General features: G+C 35.7%; 1 protein-coding gene across 33 annotated transcripts in view; it reads right to left on the reverse strand.

Annotated features, from left to right (window-relative positions):
* Positions 1-16695, reverse strand: part of TTLL5 (tubulin tyrosine ligase like 5) — a 409941-nt gene that overhangs the window by 140818 nt on the left and 252428 nt on the right. For all 33 annotated transcript variants that reach the window (XR_008914964.1, XM_056810663.1, XM_056810655.1 and 30 more), the window contains one exon: positions 4875-5029. Coding sequence is in view for 32 of the 33 variants with exons in the window: in XM_056810663.1 (XP_056666641.1) it covers positions 4875-5029 (155 nt within the window). In the remaining variant the exon portion in view is untranslated. The remainder of the gene's footprint in view (positions 1-4874; positions 5030-16695) is intronic.

The raw sequence follows: 16695 nt of genomic DNA on the forward strand, positions 1-16695 counted from the left end.
GAGTGGTGGATAAAGACGGTGAAACTATCCTTGAAGGAGGAGGTATACATTTGTGAGAAAATATAATAATCACATCTATTGTGGACATTTTGAACTGGAATTCAAAAGAATAGGAAGATGTAAATCTTTAGGAAGCAATTAGCAATATGGGAAAATTAGGGAGTCATGTGCATAGAGATAAGAAAACAAATGGGAGCTAATGAGATCACAAAAAGAAAATGGAAAGAAAAGAAGACTTGGGGCCCCATCCTTCAGGGAAACATGTTTTTAGCTGGTGAAACTTGGGTGATATTCCAGTGAAGAAATAGATAGGTAGATATGATGAAAAATAAGACAGAATAGAATCATATCAATGGAAAGAGAGTACTGAGGAAGAAGGGCTGGTTGATGCTGTCAAAAGCTAAAAAGAAGGCAAGTAGAATAAAGACTGATGAAAAATCATGGATTTAGTATACAAGAGATTTTTGGTAAGAACAGAGAAATTTCAGTACAGTGGTATAGTTGGAAACTGGAATATAAGGAATTAAGAAGTGTCAGAATGTGAAAAAATTGAGACAGCATAGATTATCCCTTTAAAGAATCTGGTTTCAAAAGGGAGATGACTTAAGTGGAGAGAAGGAGCAGGCAATATATTTTTTTAGGGATGGAAAGACCTGGGCATATTTGGATATCATAGGGAAGGGGACACTAGATTAAAAGAGATTGAAGAGGTGAAAGAATGGTCAGAAGGGAAAGGTGCCAGAAGAGAGAGGAAGAAGTGAGATCAAAAGTACAAGCAGAGGAGCTTTCTGTGGCAAGGAAAGCATCTCTTTCTAAAAGAAAGGAACAAAGAAGGAGAGAATGGTGGATAATAAAACCAGATTTTGCATTGTGGGAGATGAGGAAAGCTCAGAAGAGATGCCCTATAATTTCTTGGTAAAATAGAAGATGTCCTCTTTTGAGATACAAGATACAAGGCAGTACAGAGGCCTTGAAGAGAGGTTTGAATAACTATTGTTGAGAGCATGACAGTAAATCAGGAATGAGTAGAAGAATAAAAATTTTATTATTAATGATCCAGCTGAGATTAGATAATACTAATTTGTGGTAGATCCAGGCATCATGGTTTCATGATCTTTTCTAGTAGTGTCCTGTAGCATATGACTAATAAACTGAAAAAATGGATGGTAGGAAAATTCAGGCAATGTACAATTGGCAAAGGCAAAGAATGCAAAGTTGGATATAACTAAAATGGTAAATTTTAGGGTAAATATTAATGACAAGAAAGGGCGAAGGAGAGATGATGCACTAGAAAAACAAGGAGGAACAGAGGGACGGGAGGTCATGTTAATTAAACAACCGATTTCATGACAATGAGGCAAAGGAGAGGTGAAAGGATAGGAATTTGTAATCAGAGAGAGATAAATGACAGTTCCAAATTGTGGAGGTAGCAAAATTGGATGGCATGATAAGATCAAGGTTATAACATTAACTAAGTTATAACTGAGGTAGAGTGAAGATAGGTCATATAGTTGAAGAAGCTGATGAAGTCAGAGGGAAGGATGTTTGAAGGGAAAATTTGTATTCTGAATGACCAAATATTAAAGCATAAATTGAGGTAAAGAGAAAGACTTTAAGCTAGGTACTAAACACTTTAAGAAACCAAGAGGTTAGTAGATGACAGTAACAATAATCTGTGTCAGGTGACAAAGACCTATAAGGGCAAGGAATATGTTTACTCCTATTCTTGGTCCAATGTATCATAGGAGAATTCAGTACTGCAGAGTGACAAAAAGTTATTGCTTTATATGCTCAACTGGGTTATAAATGCCTAAGGAATAGAACTTCTTCCCCTCCCCCCACTTTGGTAACATATGTCACCTGGTAAAAGGTTAGGCACTTACAAGATGTTCAATAAATATGTTTTGAATGACTAATTGAATGTGGAAGAATTTCAATGCTGAGGCCTAAATCTTTGAGACTTTAAAGAGGCAGTCTTATAGAAATAAGGGAAAAGGAAATCAGCTAAGCTTGAACTTGAATATTTGAAAATAAACAGCTAAAACTACACTTAAAAAGAAAAAAAAATCAGCAATGATAAAGATCTCATGATTCAAAATTCTTACATCTTGTACTTCATCCATACCCAGCAGGAACAATAAGGAACTGACAAAAATTTGTGCTTGGCCTGGATGGAGCTGCCCCTGACCAACATGCCAGAAATCACTGGACCACTCCTTTGAGCAGTGTGACAAAGCAAGCCAGCAGGATCAGCTGATGGAAAACACTACAATTTTTGAATCTCGTTCACCTTTAGTGTCAAAGAATAGACAAATATCTAGGTTCTGTGCATTAAAAAAGCCAAGGACAGATAAAAATACTCCAGTGACAAATTCTGGAAAAACATACAAAGGGGTAGAAGCCAGACAGACGTTCATGGGATTCCCTGACAACTCCATCCCCAAGGAAGGGTTGGACTGGAACAAAACAGGGCCTCAGGTTCTTGCCAAGCTGTCTGAGGCCCTGTCCTTCCCAGATCATTCAAAGCAGCAGCAGGAGTGGCTGCAGCCAAGACTTCACAGTAAGTAACCCTTTGAGATCTCACTGAGGAAAAATGCTCTATTAACTCAATGAATGTTAGAAAACAAAAAAATGTGCCCTTCCTGTTGTGGTTAGGTTCTGTGGAAGTCTGGCAATAATAAACTAACATTAATGAAGTCTGAACACCTAATTATCTATTGTGTCTAGAGAAAGAATAATTCTATTGGATAAAATAATTTGAAAGTTTCCACTCTCTTTCCACCCTCTCCTGCCCCTCAAACACACACTTTATTAAGTAGAAAGGGGCCAAGGCACTTATGCATCAGAATCTGGAAACTGTAATAGTCACTTTTAAAAGGAGGGTATTGGTGGTAGTTTTAGTGACACAATATTTCCCCAATCAGAGCCTGCCTTTCTTTGAAAACACTTTAGCCCTTGATAACTGGGGTCCTTCAATATATTTTGACCCCAAATCTTTTCTCTTCTGGAGAAGAGTCTACAGTTAATCTCACTTATTCCCTCTGAAAGAAACCCAGAGGAATGGCTGGCCAAGTCCAACTCCACTGTGTCTAGGGAGCTACATGGCCAGGCCTCAAACTGTCTGGGCAAGTTATAGGCTTTTTGCCTTCCTCTCCCACAACAAAGCATGAACCCAGACAGCCTGAAAGAACACAGGGATTTGAGGAGTTGAGCTGAGCTCACATTGACCCATAGGAGACAAAAGCCCTGGGGCCACACTTTAGGTTGTTTCCAGGGTGGGGGAGAGTGAGGAAAGAACAAGGTTGTCTGGTGAAAAACTTGTGTGATCCATAAAAATTAAGAACAATAGGAATGCCACAGGGAAATAAAAAATAACTATGCAGGATTTTTGTGAGTCACTGGTTTTCATTCCTGTGGCTACTAAGTCACTGAATCCTCCAACATGTTCAGAAGAAATGCATAAACAATAACAGTATTCTTTTAACATTTCATTCCAATTCATAGGGCAGACCATTGGAGGCCATGATTATCTCTTATTTTGGTGAACTGTCAAGATTTATAGACTCACTGTCACAATAGAAATAATAAAAGAGTAGCAACTTATATTTAATTAGCACTCATTTCAGGGAGATCATAATGTTTTATGGACAATCTTGAAATTTCTTAAAATTAAAAAAATAAGCCTCATTTGCAAACTAAGTACACTTATCTAGAAAAATATTTAGTGAATGACTTAAGGTCAGTGTCAGAAACAGGATTAAACTGGGCTTTTAGTACAGTATTTCATTAACTTACCCAACCTTACCTCTAACTGTGTAACAAATGGGAAGTCAATAAACTGGGTTAATTCTCCAAGTGACAAATGTCTCGACAGACAAGAATGGAAATAGAGATATATGGCATAGAATTTGGGCACTCTGGCTAGGCCCTAACTCATCCTCACTTAAACACTTCTGGGAAGGCATGCTAATTCTATGACTGATCTGGAGGTTCAAGTCTACTTTCAGGTATCTTTAGGAATTTATGACAGAACTACATCTCCAGAAGTACTAGAAATGACCTGGCCTCCCAGCAGTCCTCTAAAACAAGGCTTATCTGGAGGTCAAGTTAAAACCTCCATTCCCCCCCTGGACTTGTCCTAGACAAGAATGGAACTGGTCTCCTAGGATAAAAGCAGAGCAAAGTAAACAAGTTCTAGATGCAGAATTTCTTTATAGCCAACTATTAAAGAATATATTTATCTCCTGTACTGAAGGACATTTCCATATTTTAAGGACCTATAGCTTAATTTCATTTTTTAACCAGTCTAGATTGCAACCCTTTTATATTTCCTTCTTCTTTAGGATGATGCTTTTTCTAACTTATCTAGCTCATTAAATTGACAGTAAGGATTTTGTTCACTTTATCATAAACTTTAAAAAGATACATATATAGCTATGTGTATGCATATATGTATGTGTATATATATATATATATATATGTTTATATATGGGTATCATCATTTCAGGGCTACCTATTCTAGAAGGAAACTATCACAATAAAATAATATTGTGAGCATTATCTCTTAGAGAAAATAATAAATATTAACATAACATTTAGCAGAGGCAGGGTTTAAACAATATAAATTATTACTCTCTCACATAGAAGGGACTTGCCCAACAATATCAGAGATTTTCTTTTCATCTGGTTTAATCCGAAATTATCTAGTTTTCAAAGATTAGGCTACCTCCAAATGTGCAAAAGAGCTTAACACAACTAACGGAAATCATCTCGCTTCATTGACTTCCTGATGGAAAAAGCTATACTTACATACTTTCTCTGCCTTTCATTTTTCCTACTTAAACCCAAATTGAGTCCCACACCATTTAACATACCTGTTAACTGGTGGGCTAGTTCTGTTTTCAGGGACTTGAGGGTCTGAATGCGCTGACCATGTTGGACCTCCAGGACTGTGTACTGGACGAAGGGTAGGAGGAGATGTAGCACCTGTCCGATTTGTGACTCCACTTGCCAAATTCAGATTTGTTACCTAAAAATGAAAACAGAGAAAACAAAAAAACCCAAAAAACTCAAGCTACAAAGTTTCAGAAAGTACCATACATATAGGTAAAACCCGGATGGCAGCAAGGCAGTATACTGAACAGAGCTAAATGGACTTCAAATCTAAAAAATGAATTCAAATCTTGCCTCAGACACTTAGAACTTGTGAGACTCTGAGTAAGTCACTTAACCCCTCAGTCACATTTGCCTCATCTGTAAAATGAAGATAATAACTGTAACTACTTTATGAGGTTACTGTGAGAATTATCTGGGATGATATATATAAAATGCTTTGCAAACCCTAAAGTGCTAAATAATTCTGGCTAATATTCTTGTTGTTCTTATTAAATAACCAGTAGATGCTGGCCAATATGAATAAAACCAGTGGCTTAGAAAGTTGAATCTGAGAGAGCCTCAATAATTCAAAAACAGTGATTAAGCATTTATTTTGAAGAAAAAAAGAAGCATGATATAGTGGCTAGAGAACTAACAAAAATCAGGAAGAGCTAGGTTCAAGTTCTGCCTCTGATACACACTGACTGTATGACTTTGAAAGGTCACTTTATGCCTGAGTGCTCTGGGCAACTAAAGACTATAATAAGTTGCTTGGAAGGTGCTGACCTGCCTTGGAGAAGAAGTTTCCTACCCAGGAGTTCTCCATATCAATGAATTATAGTTTCATGTTTTCTATTAGGTACTATTGGTGATATGCACATCAATGGATGACTAGCAAGTTATTTTTTTTGAGGAGACTTATGATTCACCAGTGCAGTGAGATCTATACAAGAGCTCTACCAATGTAGACCAACAGCTTATCTGCAGTTTGTGGTCTTAAAGAATGGCCTTAGCAATGTCAAGTGATTTGCACATGCCAGTTAAGTGTCAGAGGTAGGCCCTGAAACTCATGTTTTCCCGACTCAAAGACCATCTCTCTACTACAGCTTGTTGCTACCCAATTTATAACACCAGATGAAGATGAGAAAATGATAAGTATCAGGTCAGAAATAAGACAATGAAGTGCTCTAGAAGTTTTCGTAGAAGGGGAAAATCACTTTAGGGTAAGAGACTTGAGAAAGACTTCAAGGTTGACATTGAGTTGGATCTTTAAGGATGGATAAAATTTGGATAGGTCAAGGCCAGAAAAGAGAGTAATATAGGAAAGAGGAATAAAGGTTATTAAGGAAGACATAATGAAGTAGAAGCACTGAATCAGATGCACATTTTTCAGATATGGTCAAAACAGTGATTTCTTTTGCTTGACTATATCCAGTTGTTATAAGAGAGAACTTCAATTGGTGGAAAGGGGAGGTAGTTTAGCGGGTAGTAAGTGATAAGCAAAATATAAAAGAAAGAAAATTATAAATTAAAATTTTTTAAATGCCTGAAAAAAAAGGAAAATTTCAGAAAGGGATACAAAGAAGGCAATTTTTCTGACTATATTGTAAAAGTTAATATTTTTAATAATAATTTTAAATAATTCTAACAAGCATGTTAGAAGGACAATGAGTCGACAAGTTTGGAATAGATTAAGAGTCCACAGGGGTCAGCTGGATAGCTCAGTGGATTGAGATCCAGGTCTACAAATGGGAGGTCCTAGGTTAAAATCTGGCCTCAGACATTTCCCAACTGGGCGACCCTGGGCAAGTCACTTAACTCCCATTGCCTAGCCCTTACCACTCTTCTGCCTTTGAACCAATACACAGTATTGATTCCAAGACAGAAGGTAAGGCTTTTAAATGAAAAAAAAAATCCACATAGGTGAGTACTGAAAGATAAGGCTAGAAATCTAGGTTGGATATAGTCTATGGAGTACCTTATAAGGCTAATGAATCTGAACTTTACTGGGAAGGTAATCATGAGACATTAAAGATTTCTCAGTTGAAAAATGATGTATTACTAGAAGTTCTCCAAATTACTACCTGAATTACTCACTTAATATCCTTGAATAGGGTTTGAGGAATATGATAATGGGAGTGATAGGATAGTTTAGGAAGAAGAAACAGGAAATGGCAGTAAGGTTCTTCTAGTAGTTCAAGTACAAGGTAACGATGGTTATACCTAGAGTGGAGGGAGCAGGAATAGAAAAGAAAGGATTGAAATTTTTCAAAAGAAGATTTGAATAATTTAGTGACAATGCATATGGGCATTGAGGTCAAATAAGGCCCAAAAGATGATTATTTTAAGCCTGAGTGACTAAGAGAATGGTAGTAGAGTTACTAGAAAAATGAAAGGCAGGAAGTGGAGCTGGTTTAAAAGAAGCTTATTGTAAACAAAGTTACATAGTAAAAAGGAAACTTTTGAAAAGTACGAGAAAATTGGAAGAAGAATGTTTGAAATGAAAGGGACATTAGAAATTATTTAGTTATAGGATCGTAGATTTAGAAAGCAGGAAAGATGTCCTTTCATTGAGGAAACTATGGCCCAGAGAGGTCAACGTCATGTGGGTAGTAAGTGTCTGAGCTAGGATTTGAACCTAGTCTTTTTAACTCCAAATACAATGCTCTTTCCACTTGACCATACTACTGCTCTTAGCTCAATAGCTGATTAACTGCTGTACCAAAGCTAAAATCGAGGTCTCTAGACACTAGTTCAATTCTCTCTCCCTTTCCTTCTCTTCCTTCAAAGTCAGAAAGTTAAAAGATGAAATGAAAGCTATGATAGGATGATCTACTTTTATTGAGTTAAACAAGTAGAAATGCTATTTGGTCTTTTATGGTAAATAATTATTAATATTTTGTTAAAAAGAGAAAGCTGTTTTTATAAGAAAGCTATTTTTATAAATTCACAAGTGAAAGAAATTTCTGAAATTGTCTGTGACCACTATAATAGATCATGTTTTGGCTGTATCCAGTTAGGACTGGATAGAACTATGATCAGTCAACTGATATACCTCTGGATAACAGGATTTTTAGATGGAAAAGACCCTTAGCAATCATCTGAAAGGCAGTATATTACATTGAATAACTTGTTTGATTTGCAGTCAAGAAAAATTCAGGTTCAAATTCTTCCTCTGATACATATTTTCAGTATGATGATGGACAATTCATTTAATAATAGCTAATAATGTTAACTATAATTATATATCTCTCTCTGAGTCTCAGTTTCTTTTCTTGTAAAATAGGGAGAATTCATGTAGGCATATAGCAGAACTACCCAAGAAGGAGGGTACTTTTTGCAACAAAACTTCAAATCTCACATTTCTTTCCTATGATGTTTTTTATTTAATTTTCTGTCATTCTCAACATGACAATATCAAAAAGAGAAATAAAGAATTTAACGTATGAGAAAAAAGAAGCTGTATATCAAACTATGAATCTATTATATATATTTTAAAATATTCAATTCATTAGGTCCAATGCAGTATGGATTTAACTCTGAACTAGTTTCTGTTCTATCTTATGCATTTTAAAATTCTTGCTGCTTTTCTTTTTGGGGAGCATTACTATACTTATTGCATTGACCCTTCATTTCCCCTGTCAAAATGAAAAAAAAAAACCCAAACAACAAACAACCAAAACCTCTTTATTCTAACAAGTTAATATGGAAAAGCAAAACAAATCCACAAGTAGGACATCTGAAAAAAAAGTTTATTTTATTCTGCATTTCTAAGTAATCATCTTTTTGCAAAAATGTAGGCAGAATTATTCTTTATTCAGCATTAGTCTTCAGGACCACCACTGGTCATTATATTGAATTCTTAATCTTTAAAAATTGTTTTTCCTTAAAATCTTGTACTCATAGAGTAAAATATACAGATTCCACTCAATTCATTGTGCATCAGTTCTTAGAAATATTATTGAATTTCTCCAAAATTTTCTCATAATTTCTGATGAAGCAATATAATTTCATTATATTCATATACCATATTTTGTTCAGCCACTCCTGAATTGATGGGTACCCCCCAAAAGGAAGCTATGAATATTTTTGTATATTTGGGTCTTTTCTCTTTTTCAACTCTTTGAGGCATAAGCCTACTAGTAATATTGCTATTACTAAAAAGTAAGCATAGTACTTATTCCTTTTTTTTTTTTACATTCCAAAATGGCTAGATCAAGTCATAGTTCCACAAATAATATATTTGTGTACCTCTCTTCACATCTCCTTGAAAAATTGTCAGTTGTCTTTTTATCATCTTTGTCAATTTGATGCAGGCAAAGTAAAACTTCAGAGTTGTTTTAAAGTGCATTTCTCTTATTATATTATATATTTGATATATTTTTTTCACATGATAGCACTTTCATATGGTTTTTCTTTGCTTTTTTTTCTTCCATTAAGAGCTGCCTCTTTATATTCTTTTATCATTTTGTCTACTGGAGAATAGCTCTTTGCAAAGATTTTTTTTTCCCCTCTAGTTATTAACTATTTGTCTTTTAAACTTAGTTACACTGATTTCCTTTGAGCAGAAGCTTTAAGTGTTAAGTACTCAAAACTATCCATTTTACTTCCTGTGATCCTCTCTCTCCTTTGTTTAGTTAAGAATTCTTTACTGATTCATAGTTGCTCATGGTGAGATGAAATTATGGAACTACATAAAGTAATAGAAAGTAACAAGAGAATAATCTAGAAGACATAAAATTTCAAGGTTGCCCCCCACACCCAGTATTTGGAAGCAAACAAATATAAGTAAATTTTTGAAACATACAAAAATGGAAATGATAACAAGAACCAATGGATTCCAGGACATTTGGAATAGCATGAATGATTTAAAAACTAAGTATACAGCTTAAAAATAAGCAGCATTCATCCAGTTAGGTAAGTGAACATGTTCATGGTAAATTTGGTCACATAATCTTTCTACTTATTTATTTAACCATAGTGCCTGTTAGCCAGATGTTCTACCACATTTCCTTTAAAAAAAAATTATTCTGGAGGCATTTACCCAGACACTCAACTGTCCTTTCCCTCTCTATGCCCATTAACATGACCTTAGTTCTTTTTTTTCTTCTAGAACCAAAATAGTGTTTATTTTAGAGCCAGCTTTCCAAGTAAGGCAGGTGAGCAAATATCTGAATGTGTGGGGTAAGGACACATTTCATGAATTCCATCTAGACAGGTGTTTAAGTTATAGCAGGATTAAATGTAGGCAATGGATTGAAAAAGAGGGAGAGAAATACAGAGAGAAGGCCAATTTCCGGCCAGGCAGCCCGCCCAGGTGTTACTGCTTGTTACTGCTACTTGCTAAAAGCAGCACTATTGCCAGTTCTATCATTTAACCATGATGGTTTTGCCCTGATTGAGTCACTAAATATACTTATGACCCATACAATATTAGTATCCAAAGAATTTGTGGCCAATTTTTACCACAGATGTTTTTCAGTGTTGTGTTGTTTTTAAAGTGGGCCATGTGACCAGAAATCTATATACCTGGACTAACTAAAATTATATAAACAATACATTAAGTTGAAATTATTAGTTAGTTAATCCAAGTTTTCTTGGATGTTAACACCAGGTAGTGGTATAGTGAAGGGGGTTCGGCATTATTAGCTTAATGATTCATGTGTGGTAATAGCTAATTAGGTAATAACTAATAGCTAATTAAAAATCATCTTTTCCTGAAAATTTTAGGTGTGGGTCATGCCAAAGTTATGTTACTTGGAGACTATCAGTCAGCTGCCTAGATCTTATCTATTCATAACCATTCTAGTTCCCTTGCTCTGACAATAAATTATAATACTAAATGTTTGAAAGAATGCTGAATCTTAAGACAAAGGTTATATATATATATATATATATATATATATATATATATATATATATATATATATATATATATATATATATATATATACTCCCCTGCTCAAAAAGTGGTTCCTGATTAATCTAGCAGAATATATAAACCCCTAAGATTGGAATTCAAAACCTAGTTCCAACTGCTCTCTTCAGTCTTATTTAATATTATTTCCTCTGATGCACACTATGATAAAGACTAAGAGAGAGCTATTAATTGTTCCCCAAATCAATATTCTCTTTCACCTCCATGTATTGTACAAACCATTCTCCATATGTAGAATGCTCTCCATTCCTTAAATCTCCTCTCCGAATCTATTTTTCAATATTCAAACCACAAGTCCAGTCCTCCATGAAATGTTCCTTAATCTCCCCTGTTGTATATACCCCTTTTCAATTATTTTGCATTGATTTACTTCTGTATAGCATATCATCATAGATTAAGAGTTGGTAGGAAACAGAGAGCTAGGGTCCAAACCCTACATTCTAGAAAGGAGAAACCGAATGCCTAGAAATGTTAAAGACTTTCCCAAGGTCACAAGGTTGTAAACTGCAACAAGTTGGAGCCCAAACAAGTTTTCTGACTCTAAATTTTGTAATTTTTGCACTACTATGCATGGCTTCATAAGAACAGGAGGGACAGCTGAGTGGTTCAGTGGATTGAGAGTCAGGCCCAGAGACAGGAGGTCCTGGGTTCAAATCTAGCCTCAGACACTTCCTAGCTGTGTGACCCTGGGCAAGTCACTTAACCCCCATTCCCCAGCTCTTTACTGTCATTCTTGATCACCGAGAGACTACCACTAACATAAGAACAGGATTCTTGGGTAGCCTGGCTAAGCCAATGGACCCCCTTACAGAATAATGCTTTAAAATGCATAAAATAAAGCACATAGTCTATTAAAGGAAACCAATTATAGTGAAATAAGATAAAATCCATCCCTGAATCTTCCCAGATAAGAAGCCCTGCTCTCTGGTATCCACATAAAGGCCCTGAGGACAGTGACTATTTCATTTTTATGTTTGCATTTCCAGGGCCTAGCACATACTGTCTAATAAATATTTGTTGAATTAATTACAGTCCTCCCCCATTAATTCTAGAGTCATTTATAGTGGCTTCACCGTATCACAAGTTTTTAAAAAATATATATCTTATTATGTATGGTGGAGTTACACTTATTGCCGTCCACTATTAGCTGATGGAATGAAAGGCCAACAACTACAGCACTGTGTTCTGTATCCTGGCTGCTGATTGGCTTAGTGACTGTAGTTTAATAAGAGTGTGGTAAAGGTTTATAGGAGAGTGGGAAGGGTTTATAAAGCCTTAAAATATACAGAAATAATAAAATAAATAAAATGTTGCTACTTTGTGAATTTTCACCAATTGTGGGGGGTCTCTGGATATGTGAGGGACCACTGTATTTCAAAACATTTATTCACTGGAATAACCTCCAGGAAGTGATGCAGAGCGAGAGGAGCAGAACCAGGAGAACATTGTACACAGAGACTGATACACTGTGGTACAATCGAATGTAATAGACTTCTCCATTAGTGGCAAAGCAGTGATCCGGAACAACTTGGAGGAATTTATGAGAAAAACCACTATTCACATTCAGAGGAAACACTGTGGGAGTAAAAACACCAAAGAAAAACAACTGCTTGATTACATGGGTCGAGTGGATATGCCTGGGGAGGTCGACTCTAAATGAACATCCTAGTGCAAACAACATCATTGAAATAGGTTCTGATCAAGGACACAAGTAATATCCACTGAAATTGCATGTCAGCTGCGGGAAAGGTGGGTAGAGGGGAGGGAGGGAAATAAAGTATTTTAAAGCATGAAAAAAAAATTATTCATATGACAAATATATCCAGAATATCTACCATATGTAAGGCACTAGAGGAGATAAAAGGATAAAAGAATAAGACAAAGACCCTTTTTCTAAAAGGACTGGTGATTTTAAAAGGGAGAAAATATTTAAACAATTTAAATTCAAATATTTATGATGAACTTACTATTCACATGCTGCTGAAGAAAAGTCGTAAAAAATCATAAAAGTATGATGTTTGGTTCTACTATAAATTATGTTAAATAATCTCAATAGGGATCTTACTTGAGTGAAGGCAATCCTTTTAAGTCTATGTAATTCTTTTTCTCCCTTGTGGTAAACAAGCTATTCCAAAACTTTTTGTTCTTCCCAAGTCTCCTGCCTCACTACTATTACTTTCCCAGCTGAGGACATGACCTGAAATGGAGGACATTTGTCAAGGGCTACCTTCTCTCCCTTCCTTTTATCACATCACTTAGATATTTTGTTCCACTATGTTTTCCTTCACTCCAATCCCATTCAAGAGGTGGTTTTTGTTCTTGCCAAGGCAAATTCCTCAATATACATTTTGATCTCATGCTTTTTCATCTTCACCAGCAGCTTATTCCCTCTATCATTCTCATTTTCTCTCTAATCTTCATTCTCTTCATAAATTCTGCTCCTCTTGCTGTCTCTTCTAATGTCTTTCCCATCCTTAAAAAACTCTCACTTGATTTAAACATCTCTGCTAGATTTTGTTCAACACATCTCTCCTTCTGAATTACCTTCTTAAGAAATCAATATACCTCATTTCTAAACTCTCTACTATTTGGCTTCCAACATCATCATTCAACTGAAATTACTTTCTCCAAAGATACCAGTAATAACTTAAGTCAAAAATCTGATATTTGTTTGTTTGTTTTCCCCTAATTCCTATTGCTCTTAATCTCTCTGCAATCTACCAAGTAAACTTGATTACAAGGTTGCTCTGGACACTTTATCCTCTCTAGGTTTTCATAACACTATTTTTTCCTGTTTAGATGCTCCTTCTCCATCTCCTTTTCTGGATCATCATCCAGGTCAGGTCTCACTAACCACAATAATCTCCTAAGGACTGACATGAGAACTCTTTCCCATCAGAGATTCTTAAACTTTTTTTTTTAATCATGGTATCCCTTTGGCAGTTAGTTGAGGCCTATGGAATGCTTAAAAGTTTGTTCTCAATGTAGAAAATAAAATACATAGGATTATAAAGGAAGCTAATTATGTAGAAATATAGTTATAAAAATATATTTTAAAAAGTTCAGAGACTTCAAGTTAATACTGTTGCTTTATATATATCTTAGTAGGCAATCTTATTAACTCTCATAGGTTCAATTAGCATCTCTATGCAAAAATTCCCAGATCTATATAGCTAGTCCTAATATTTCTCCTGAAAGCCAGTACCATATCACCAAATGACTTTTAGAAATCTTGAACTGGATGTCCCATAGGCATCTCAAACTTAATAAATTCAAAAAGAACATTATTTTGGGGCAACTGGGTAGCTCAATGGATTGAGAGCCAGGCCTAGAGAGGGGAGGTCCTAGGTTCAAATCTGGCCTCAGACACTTCCTAGGTGTGTGACCCTGGAACCAATACACTGTATTGATTCCAAGATGGAAGGTAAGGGTTTAGAAAAAAAAGAACATTATTTATTTTCACAAATCATCCCTCTTTCCTATGTTCCACCATCTTGTCAACTAGGTGTATAATCTTGGTGCCATCCTCAATTTTTCACTTGCACTTACTCCACAAATTCAGTCTGTTGCCAAATCTTTCTCTACATTAGCAAAACTTCCAATCACTCAATCATCATCATAATAGAGGTCCTCATCACCTCTGATATAACCTATTGCTATAGTCTTCTAAAAGGTCTTTCCATCCCAAGTATTTTACCATTCCAATTCATTGTCCACTAAGCTGCCAAAGTGATTTTCCAAAAGTTCAAGTAAGACCAAGTCATACCCTCTTTTCCTCCACTGAATAAACATTAGTGGTTCTCTAATATCTCTAGGATCAAATGTAAAGCTCTCTCTTTGACATCTGAGGATATTTATGACCTGGTCCCTTCCTTCCTTTCCGGTCTTCTCACACTCTCTGCCCCTCCATACATATACTGATTCAGTTACAGAGACCTGTACTTCACTCAAGGAACTACATTTCCCACCTCTGTGTCTTTTCCCTGGCTCTCCTGTCCCAGGAGCCTTGTACCTGGCTGGATGGAAGGTTATCTCCCCCAGTGTTCAGCTTCTTTAACTTGCCTGGCTTCCTTTATGACTCAGGTCATGAAACTGGCAAAGATGGGTAAGGAGAAGGAAGCAGCACCATCTATCTTCTCTGTTACAGCTAGTCCAACAAAGAGGAACATCATCCAAACAAACAATGATTGAAAAAACAGAAGAAACCACAATGGATCATTTTTCAGTCCAAGATCATGGATTTGACTCACACGTGAATTAGGAAATCAGGACTTAGATCAGGTATGGGCCTGCACTGCTGTCACTCTAACCCAGAGAAGGACCCTTAATTTAGCTCATGGGTAGGTATATGGGGGATGGAATTGCATGCAGGGTGGACCTACAATTGTTTATCAAGGGTAGAGACTTTATAGACTTCAGACTAAGGATGAGCCTATGTCTCTGTTGTTCTGAACCTGCAGACCCTCTGGGCCAGCAAACAGGAGATAGCAACTGTGAACTGAAATTCCAACCAAAGGAAAGCCTCAGACAAAACCCGAGGTCCAGGGTCCAAAAAGTTCAGAGGAGAAGGGCAGCAGTCAAACCAGATCATAAAAAAGATTTCTTAGTGTTCAGTGAAAGTTATAACTACCTGGTCTGAGGCACCTTATTTCTGTGATCTTTGATGAACACATCATATATATATATATATATATATATATATATATATATATTTATATATATATACACACACACACACACACACACACAATATATACACAATAAAGAGAAAATTCAGTGATAACACTCCAGATAATTGAAGGTAGGACTTTATATAGCTACAATATTCTCTCAAGAATTGTACAAAGAATACTACTGTGCTCAAAGGAATAATAAAGTGGAGGAATTCCATGGAGACTGGAACAACCTCCACGAAGTGATGCAGAGCGAAAGGAGCAGAACCAGGAAAACATTATACACAGAGACTGATACATTGTGGTACAATCGAAGGTGATAGACTTCTCCATTAGTATCAATGCAATTTCCCTGAACAATCTGCAGCGATCTAAAAAAAAATACTACCCACAAGCAGAGGATAAACTGTGGGAGTAAAAACACCGATGAAAAACAACTGCTTGACTACAGGGTTGGAGCTCTAAATGAACACTATAATGCAAATTCCAACAACAGGGAAATGGGTTCGAGTCAAGAACACATGTGATAACCAGTGGAATCATGCGTCAGCTATGGGAGAGGGAAAGGCGGGGGGGGGGGGGGGGGAAGAAAACGATCTTTGTTTCCAATGAACAATGTATGAAAACGACCAAATAAAATAATGTTTAAATAAAAAAAAAATAAAAAAAAAAACAAAAAAAAGAATTGTACAGAGGTTGGCCTTAACACAAATCACAATTCGGTTAGTTTAGAAGAATGAATGAACAAAACAGATAAACAATAAAAAACCCAAAACTAACAATGAAGAGCTATCAAGAAACAAGAATGCCCAAGACATAAACCCAAGAGAAAAGATTAACACTAAAACACCTGTAAGCAAAGTCTCAAAGAAAAACATAATTTGAATACAAGGTCAAATAGAATTTCCAGAAGAAATTATTTTAAAGGAGATTTTTAAAGATTTAAAATATAAATGGATGAGAGGTTCATAGGAATAAATTAGAAAAAGAAATGAGAGTATGGGAGGAAAACTTTGGAAGAAGAATTAAAATCCTAGAACAAAATACAAAATCTTGTCCAAGTAATAAGCAGCTTGGCAAATTATAATCAACCAAACAATTATAAAAGAACAACACAAGTTGATGACTTTAAGAGATAATAAAAATATTAAAACAAAGTCAGAAAAATTGAAATGTAAGGCATTTCATTAAAAGAAAAAATCTGGAAAA

Source organism: Monodelphis domestica, chromosome 1, assembly GCF_027887165.1.
Source record: "Monodelphis domestica isolate mMonDom1 chromosome 1, mMonDom1.pri, whole genome shotgun sequence".
NCBI lineage: Eukaryota > Metazoa > Chordata > Mammalia > Didelphimorphia > Didelphidae > Monodelphis > Monodelphis domestica.